The 8,734-nt window shown below is 62.0% G+C and overlaps 1 protein-coding gene across 1 annotated transcript; it reads left to right on the top strand.

The window, feature by feature from the left end:
- The first annotated feature begins 2,998 nt into the window (after positions 1-2,998).
- Positions 2,999-8,700, top strand: XPNPEP2 (X-prolyl aminopeptidase 2). Its single transcript, XM_066202421.1, has 21 exons — positions 2,999-3,078; positions 3,676-3,749; positions 3,838-3,948; positions 4,028-4,091; positions 4,269-4,373; positions 4,515-4,601; positions 4,702-4,848; positions 4,957-5,058; positions 5,167-5,248; positions 5,637-5,832; positions 5,964-6,053; positions 6,156-6,265; positions 6,351-6,428; positions 6,517-6,588; positions 6,694-6,754; positions 6,897-6,966; positions 7,074-7,178; positions 7,570-7,629; positions 7,808-7,884; positions 8,010-8,108; positions 8,389-8,700. Exons 1-21 carry the CDS (start codon positions 3,018-3,020, stop codon positions 8,587-8,589), a joined length of 2,052 nt encoding a protein of 683 aa, XP_066058518.1. The 5' UTR covers positions 2,999-3,017; the 3' UTR covers positions 8,590-8,700.
- The last annotated feature ends 34 nt before the right edge of the window (positions 8,701-8,734 follow it).

Raw genomic sequence — 8,734 nt, 5'->3', positions numbered from 1 at the left:
CCAGCGGGGTGGGAGAGGTGGCTCCAACAGGGTGTGGGAGCAAAGGGGGGCACATAGGGGGCCGCAAGAGGAGTTGCATGGGGGTGTGGGTATATGGGGGGGTGCTCTAGGAGGGCCTTAGTGGGTCAAGGTGTATGGGGGGGCTCCTGGAGGGAATGGTGACTGTATTGGGTTGTGAGGGGGGGCTCTAGGAGATACAAGAGGTGTAGGGGGATATGAGGAGGGGCTGTACCCAGTGTGTTGGTACTATGTCACAGCCCCACATGTGTCTGCGGTACCACAAGAGGGATACATCCCCTGAACCTGTTCCAGCACTGTTGGCTGTGGCCCCTCGTCCCAGCCAGGTTCTCCTGCAGCCCCTGCTTCTGGTGCAATGTGGGCTCAGCACTCCCTGCCAGTGCTGTGCACCCCCAAGTTGGGAGTTCTTCTCCAGGGGAAGCAGGAGCTGCAGCCTCATACCCGCAGACCAGCTGCCGAGCTCTGTGGCGCAGGGAGGACACCCCAACCCACCCCTGGGCAGGCATCACTGGGCACACCCCGCCTGCCAGGGCACCCTCAGGGATCCTGGCAGCATCCCGGTGCCACCACCGCCTTCCGCATTCCTGCGCCCGCACACCCTCCCCACGTCCTGTTTGCCGGGCGCGTCACCCCGGCCTGAGTCACCCCGCGGCCTCTGCAGGTGACGGAAGGCCAACAATAGCCCACAAAGGGAGGATGTCCCCCAAAGCCTTCCTCCGGCTCGTCTTCGAGGAAACCTCCCGCGGGAGGAACGGGCCCCACCGGACGCGCGGCGGCCAAGGAGCTTCGTCCTGTTGACGCTGGCTCAGAGTGACACGAGGCCCTGGGGGTCCCCAGGGATGGCCCATGCCACCCCCCGTGCTGGACGAGGAGGAGGATGCCATTGAGGGGGATGGCACCGAGGTTGGCACTGGGTATGATGGCACTGCAGAGTGGAGCTCAAAGGGCAGGAATAAAGGGCGTGTCGACTCCCTGGGAGTGGGGCGCAGCCGTGGGGTGAGGGGTGCAGCCCCCGCCCCCTGCCCTGCCAGGAGCCAGGCAGGGAGGATGAAGCACCATTAGCGTGTGTCACTAATGAACAAGATGGCAGCAAAGTGCTGCCTGACTGTCCCCACGGCACCGCATCGCATCCTTGGGAACTTGCAACAGTCACAGCAGCTTTGGCGTCCCTCTCCCACCTGGCCCTGTCTTGCCCCTGACGGGGACCCCCCTCCTGCCCCTTCCTGGGCTCCTCTCACAGAGAGGGGAACCAGCGGGTGATGCCAGACACAGACAGCCTGAGAGCTTTCGTGACACGAGCGTTTCAGGGCTCAGCCGGAGAGAGCAGAAGGCGAGGGGACTCCCCGTTTCTGCTGCTGCCCGAGCTGCGGGGTGGTTAGAGACTGCACACAGGACACTGGGACACGGGGTCTGTGCGGCTCCATGGTGCAGTCCTGGTGCCACCTCGTGGTGAGCAGGGTCCCAGTGCCACAGCTGGACAGTCGGAGAGGTGTCACGGTGCGTGGAAAGGTCACACTGCAAGACAGGCGGGCATGGACACGCTGGACAGTGCAGGTACACAGCTGGACAGTCCCTGAGGGGACACAGCTAGACAGTCAGAACAGTGATACACCCAGAGACATCAGTGACATAGCTGGACAGTCAGTGAGGTGACACAGCCAGTCACTGCAAGAGTAGGGTAGGTAAGCACCTGTTTGCCCAACAGGCCATGAAGTGCCATTAGGAAGAGGCAGCAGCTCTGAGGGTTCATGGTGCCCACGCAGACCCAGCTTTGTCCAGCCTTGAGGCCAAACCTGTGGGATACAGGGACCCCAGGCCCAGGAAGAGGGGGTCACATTCCAAAGATCTTCATGGGCTATGATGAATAATGATCCTGTAGGGAGTGCTCTGGGAAGCCTGGGTGGCTGGGAATGTGAGTCTGTGGGGACAAACTTTTTGGCAGGGCTCATTGCAACAGATCAAGGCAGGGTGATTTGAAGTTAAAGAGGGTTGGTGTGGATTAGATACAGGAAGGAAATTCTCCCCTGTGAGGGTGATGAGGCCCTGGCACAGGTTGCCCAGAGCAGCTGTGGCTGCCCCTGGATGCCTGGAAGTGTCCAAGGCCAGGCTGGAAGGGGCTTGGAGGCACCTGAGATAGTGGAAGGTGTCCCTGCCCATGGCAGGGGGTCAAAACTAGAGGATATCCAATGTCCTTTCCAGACCAAACCAGTCTGCAACTCCATGATCTGTCCTGGGTGGGGACATGCATTCATCCCTGGAGATCTGTGTCCATGCTAGGGATGGACACCTCCAGTGCCTGTGGCAGCAGGTCTGCCCCTCTCCCAGCCTTTCTCTCCACACTCAGAGCCATTAAAGCCACTGGAGGAAGTACCCGTGCAATCAAAGTGACAGACCTCGGGGTCAAGGCTCCTTATGATGAAGATAATGAGGTTTTAGCAAGGCAGATGCAAGGAAGTGCGAAGCTGATGGGCCTGGCAGGACAAAGGGTGCATTCCAGCAGGATCCTCCCATGGAGCACAGGTCCCTGTGCAGCCTCAGCAAGAGGCTGCTGCTCCTGGGCACTGGGCAGGTGCTGGTGTCCACCTGCAAGGCTCCATGTCCTGTGGAGGAGGAGGGATGGCTTCGGGAGTTGATTGGCTTGGGGGGCATCTGGCCTGCACCCCATAGATCCCGTGTCAGCTCTCCACAGATCTAAAACCCAGGGATTCCCCAGTGAGCAAAGCCTTTCCCTGACCTCTCCCTGGCCATCAGGTAGTGCCAAGCTTAGCTGGCATGCTTCCAGTTCTGCTCCTGCAGGATCTTTGGACTTTGTGTTGATTTTGCTGTTTGCTTTTATTTAGCAGCGGAATTCACTTTTCAAAGGGCCAACAAACCCTGCACCCCACGCCCTGTATCTGCTGGTGCGTCGTCCCTCCCACTCCGCATCCCTCTGTGCCAGGGGCAAAGGCACAGGAGGAGGGGCCTGTCACGCACAGTGTCCCTTTGGTGCCCCGTCGCTCATGGCCAGGGAAGCCATGTGCCCCCTGCTCTGGATCGCAGCCTGGGCGCTCCTGATCCACGGTACGACAGACGGTGGGCGAGGCACTGGGGTGGGACGGCACATCTGGGACCCCGATATGGAGAACCTGGGATGTCCCAGCTGCAGCTCTGGGTGAAGCAGGGGTGGGTCCACCCCGGGGTAGGAGCCTGACTGTCTGCCCTTGGCCCAAAGTGAGAAGCCAGGTGCCAGCTGGTGATGGAGAGCCCAGGGAGTGATGGCGGGACCCCGTGCCAAGCAGCCCTGGGGAGAGGTCAGGTCCAGCTGGGCATGGCCCCACCGTCAGCCAGTTCCTCCCGTGGCACCAGTGCTGGGGTGCTCCAGGCAGGCTCCTGCCAGCCCCTCCATGCTCTGTGCTGGGCACCAGCTGCTCCCCGTGATGATCCCACAGTACCACAGGCACCAGGAGATTTACCTCCTCTTGAACCAGGGAACGATGTTGGTTTTCATCCACTATTCCTGGGGCTAAAAACATTGGGTTTTGCAAAAAGCCCCAGAGCTGGGCTGGCTGATGTTTGGGGCTGGAGATGAGGGTCACAGCTGCCTGGTGCAGTACCAGGCTGGAACAAAGGGCCAGCAGACCCCCAGGCTGCAACCTGAGGGTGTCTCCATGCCCACAGGCTGTGCTGCAGGGCAGGCGCCACAGGTTCTTTCCACCAGGAATGACATTCGGGATTGTTCTGCGGACCCACCGGTGAGCCCTGCCTTGCTCCCCCTCCCTGTTCCTGAAACCCCCTGCATGGGGTCCCCCCCAGTCCCAGCACGTCTTCCTGTGCCACCAGTACCTGCCACCAACGGCCACCAACACAACAGTGCACCTGGCCATGCTGCGGGGCATCATGCGGACACAAGGCGTCCACGCCTACATTGTGCCCTCCACGGATGCCCACATGGTAAGGCAGGAGTCCCCTGCACCCCTGGGGACCTGCTCCCTGCCCGCAGCCACCTCTCACAGCTTCATCCCGGCTCCAGAGCGAGTACATCTCCAAGCAGGACGCCCGGCTGGGCTGGCTCACTGGTTTCACCGGCTCTGCAGGTGAGGGCATCCCCCAAACCCTCAGGTCACTGCTCGGGGGGCTGACACCTGGCTGCTGGTCCTCATTCCTGGGGATCCATGTGCATGGCATGGTCCCACTCCCTGAGCCTCTGGAAGTCCCTGCCAGCTGCAGGGAGAGAGAAAAAGGTGACCCCTGAGCTCTCACCCCTGTCCCAGGCACCGCTGTGGTGACGCAGGACAAGGCTGCCCTGTGGACTGACAGCCGCTACTGGACCCAGGCAGAGCGGGAGCTGGACTGCAACTGGGAGCTGCAGAGGACAAGTCAGTGGGGGCAGGATGGAGGGCTGCTGAGTCTCCCCGCTCCCAAGACCCGCCCTCCAGCCCCTGCCACAGCCTCCTCTGGGCTCAGAATGAGCTGGGATGCAGTGCAAACTCGTGGTGCCACCCAGCTCTCTCCTGCAGCCTCGATCGAGTCCATTGGGATGTGGATCCTAAAGGTGGTTCCTGCGGAGGGGAACGTCAGTTTGGACCCCTTCCTCTTCTCCATAGGTAGGACTGGCTGACTCTGTGGGTCACCCTGCTCATGGGAGGGCAACCCGTGGGTTCAGATTTACCAGGAGCCAAAACTTGCGGGCTGCTCACCCCCCAGATACCTGGAACAGCTACAGCCAGGCTCTGCATGGCTCCGGCCGGGCCCTGCTCCCCCTCGAGACCAACCTTGTGGATCAGGCATGGGGTGACCAGAGACCCCCTCCCTCTTCCAGCGAGATCTACAGCCTCCCAGCAGAGTTCACAGGTCTGAACCCAGCCTCCTGCAGCTGCTGGGTGGGCACTCACCCACAGCACCGGCAGCCTGGGGCAGCAGTGGTCCCTGCACTGGGCCAACCACTTGCCCGACTCACAGGGAGCAGCTGGCAGGAAAAGGTGGCTGGGATCCGACAGCAGATGGAGCAGCACGTGCAGCGCCCCACAGCTGTGCTGCTGTCAGGTCTGGAGGAGACGGCCTGTAAGTACCCACGGTGCCATGGTGGGGCCATGGCAGGGGCCACGGGCTCGAACCCTGGGGGTGGGAGGGCAGTAGCAGTCTCAGGCACAGAGGTCTCGTTCCTGGCAGGGCTCTTCAACCTCCGCGGAGATGACATCCCCTACAACCCCGTCTTCTACTCCTACACCCTCCTGACCGACACGACCATAAGGTGGGCAGCACGTCCCTGTGGGCACGGGGCATGGAGGGGGCTCACCACCCACCCCTCTTCCACCCTTCATTTCCCAAGCCAGTCCTCATGGGACCCTCCTCTTAGTCCTGTTGTCCCTTATTCCCAAAGTCACCACATCCTGCTATGCTCAGCCCCACTGACTGTCCTTCTGAGCCACACATCTTCCCCAGTCGATCCCTCCACTCCCAGCCCACTCCAGGGCATGGCACACTCCCTTTCCACACAGGCTGAGTTCCTCCCATTCCCAGCTCAGCCTCCCCTCTGAGCCCCCCAGGTCCCTCCTCTGCTAGCGTGGCTGGGTTTGGGGGGACCAAAGGCAGAAGGCGACTACCACGTCTGTGCCTGCTCCATCCTGCTCCCTCCCCAGCCTGTTCGTGGACGAGTCCCGGCTCTCAGCAGCGGCACGGGAGTCCCTGGGCTTGAGCTGCCCGGGGCCACTGTGTGTGGAGCTGCAGGAGTACGGGCAGGTGAGTGCCCACCTGCACCGCTACACCCAGGGCAACGTCACCGTGTGGCTGGGCACCGAGTACACCACCTACGGCCTCTACAGAATCATCCCCCAGGTGGGCACCGAGCCTGGCCATGGGACATGTGGGTCCTGCAGGCTCAGGAATGGCCCCATGTCACTGCGTTGTGGCTGCCCCTGGGTCCTCAGGGGACAGGTAGCTGTGTCACCTCCTGCCTGCCCTCACAGGGGAAGCTGCTGGAAGAGAACTACTCGCCTGTCATGATGGCCAAGGCTGTGAAAAATGCCCATGAGCAGGAGATGCTGCGAGCTGCCCACGTAAGGACTGTCCCCCTCCCCACAGTCTCCTGCAGAACGGGGGGGAGACCAGAGGAAGCAGGGTGCTGATGCCCCCTCCCCACTGCCACCGGGCACTCCCAGGTCCGGGACGCAGTGGCCGTTGTCCAGTACCTGCTGTGGTTGGAGAAGACAGTCCCACAGGGGCAGGTGGATGAGTTTTCAGGGGCTCAGCACATCGATGCACTTCGCTGGTCAGTGCTGCCCCCAGGCCTGCCCTGCACAGTGAAGGGCAGCTGGAGACCCCCAACACCTCCCTTCCTCCCTGCTGCCTTCCAGGGCCCAGGAGCACAGCCGCGGGCCCAGCTTCCAGTCCATCTCGGCCAGCGGGCTCAATGCAGCGCTGGCTCACTACAGGTATGGCTGGGGCAGCAGTGGGCAGTGGGCAGGGGATGGTGGGCAATGGGCAGCCGGGAGAAGGCTCTGACCCCTCCTCCCCTCACAGCCCCTCCAATGGGAGCAGTCGGACACTGTCTACAAGAGAGATGTACCTCTTTGACACTGGAGGGCAATATCTGTGCGTAGCTTTGAACAGAGACCCCCCCACCACAGCCCCACATCCAGGGGCCCCCAAAGCCAGTGCTGGGGCTGCATCAGCCCCATTCATGACTCCCCTTTGCAGGGACGGGACAACAGACATCACTCGCACGGTGCACTGGGGTGAGCCCACCCCACTCCAGAAGGTACCAGCCCTTCCCATGTCAACCAACATCCCCCTGCACTGCGCAGCGCTCACTATGGCACTCAGCACCACAGTCCTAGCCAGGGCTGGATGTGCAGGGATGGCTGGGTACCACCACACTCACCCTCCGCCATGCCCTACAGGAAGCCTACACCCGTGTGCTGATGGGCAACATTGACCTCTCCCGCCTCGTCTTCCCATCCAACACAGCAGGTGGGTGCCAAACCTCACCCTGCACAGAACCCCTGGCACAGGGAGCAGGAGGGCAAAGGGGAGCCTCAGAGGTTCCTGGGCCCCCATCCCATCTCTTCATTCCCCAGGGAGAACAGTGGAGTCCTTCGCCCGCCGGGCACTCTGGGATGTTGGACTCAACTATGGCCATGGGACCGGCCATGGCATTGGCAACTTCCTCTCAGTCCACGAGTGTAGGTGCCACCAGCACCAGTGCTGGGCATGTGCGCTGAGCTACGGGGACAGGGACGAGGACAGGAGCTCACTGCGGGCTTCTTATCACCCAGCAGAGCCTCTATAAGGGGCAGGGGAAACCCTACTTGCAACATCTTGTGGTCTTTGCCAGGGTGGCCCCATGATCTTTGCTGAGGTGGTGCCAATGTCCTTAGTGGGATGATCCTTGTCCTTGTAGCGGTCCTTGCCATGGTGGCCCCATAGCCCTTGCCTTGGTGGCTCTGCGGTCCTTGCTGGGGTGTCCTTGTGCTGGCCCTATGGTTCTCTCTGGTGTGACACCTTGGTCCTTGCTGGGGTGTCCCTGCATCACATGCCATCCCCAGAGCTCTAACCCACCCCATGTGCCTGCAGGGCCCGTGGGTTTCCAGTCCAACAACGTGCCGCTGGAGGCCGGCATGTTCACCTCCATCGGTATGTCCCAGCAGCCCAACTGGCACCTCAGCTCTCTGGGATAACCCCAGCCGCAGAGCCCAACCAGGGACGGGGTGTCAGCTCTCAGCCCCACTCAGGGGCCAGATGCAGCCCCGCTGGGCTGGGCTGGGGGAGCCTATGGGGTTGGGGGCTCACCAGGTGTGTTCCTGGCCCTCAGAGCCTGGATATTACCAGGATGGCGAGTTTGGGATCCGCATTGAGGATGTCGCCCTCGTGGTGGAGGCACAGACTGAGGTAGGGCAATGGGGATGGGGTGAAAGGGGTGACAGGGGTGGCACACCGTGGGGGCCTGCATTGAGTCAGAGGTGGGGGCAACTCCAAGGGGGTAGGGGATACCCAAAGACACCTCTCTGTGGCAGCACCAGAGCGGGGAGGAGACTTTTCTGACCTTCGAGATGGTGTCCCTGGTGCCCTATGACCGCAACCTCATCGACCTCAGCCTCCTGTCCCCAGAGCAGGTACAGGGGTGTGCTCAGGATGGGGAGCAGAGCCGGGATGCAAGGTCAGCACAGGAGCTTGGGGGGTGGATGCAGCAACAAAACAGGACCATGGCATGAGGCTGGAGTGGGTGAATGAGGACAGAGCAAGGATGGATGCATGGATGAAGAGGGGCAATGAAGAGCTCTGCAGGTGGGGCCAGTGGTCAGAGTGTGGGGCAGCTGGACGGGGAAGGCCAAAGGGGGGGCAGCATCCCGGCCACCCTCACCCCCGCAAGCTCTCCGTGGTGCCTGGCTGCAGATCCGCTACCTGAACTCCTACTACGAGACGATCCGGGCACACGTGGGGCCAGAGCTGCGGCGGCAGCAGCTGGAGGAGGCATACACCTGGCTGCAGGAGAACACCAAGCCCTTCCCGGTGAGCAGCGCCGGCACCACCACTGCGGGCACGCTGGCCCTTGCCTCACTGCTTTCGATGCTGCTCAGCAGGCTGGGGGCCTGACCCCGCACTCATGGCTCCACCACGGCCGGGTCTTCCCCTGCCCTCATTCCCTTTTTTTTGGTGTATTCTTTTTGCTCGTCTGTGATTAAACATGAGCAAGGCAGGCCCTGCTGTGCCCTGATGTGCCCGATGTCCTGTGCATTGC

This window comes from Chamaea fasciata, unplaced genomic scaffold, assembly GCF_029207755.1.
Source record: "Chamaea fasciata isolate MVZ Bird 193981 ecotype frontalis unplaced genomic scaffold, bChaFas1.0.hap1 SCAF_22, whole genome shotgun sequence".
NCBI classification, from domain to species: domain Eukaryota; kingdom Metazoa; phylum Chordata; class Aves; order Passeriformes; family Sylviidae; genus Chamaea; species Chamaea fasciata.
This window is presented reverse-complemented; position numbering and strand designations above follow the sequence as displayed.

Coding starts and splice junctions, on each gene's coding strand:
- XPNPEP2 (XM_066202421.1), top strand. CDS start 3,018: ATGGCCAGGGAAGCCATGTGCCCCCTGCTCTGGATCGCAGCCTGGGCG. Junction 6,755..6,896: donor AGCCCACCCCACTCCAGAAG/GTACCAGCCCTT, acceptor CATGCCCTACAG/GAAGCCTACACCCGTGTGCT. Junction 7,630..7,807: donor CGGCATGTTCACCTCCATCG/GTATGTCCCAGC, acceptor CCTGGCCCTCAG/AGCCTGGATATTACCAGGAT.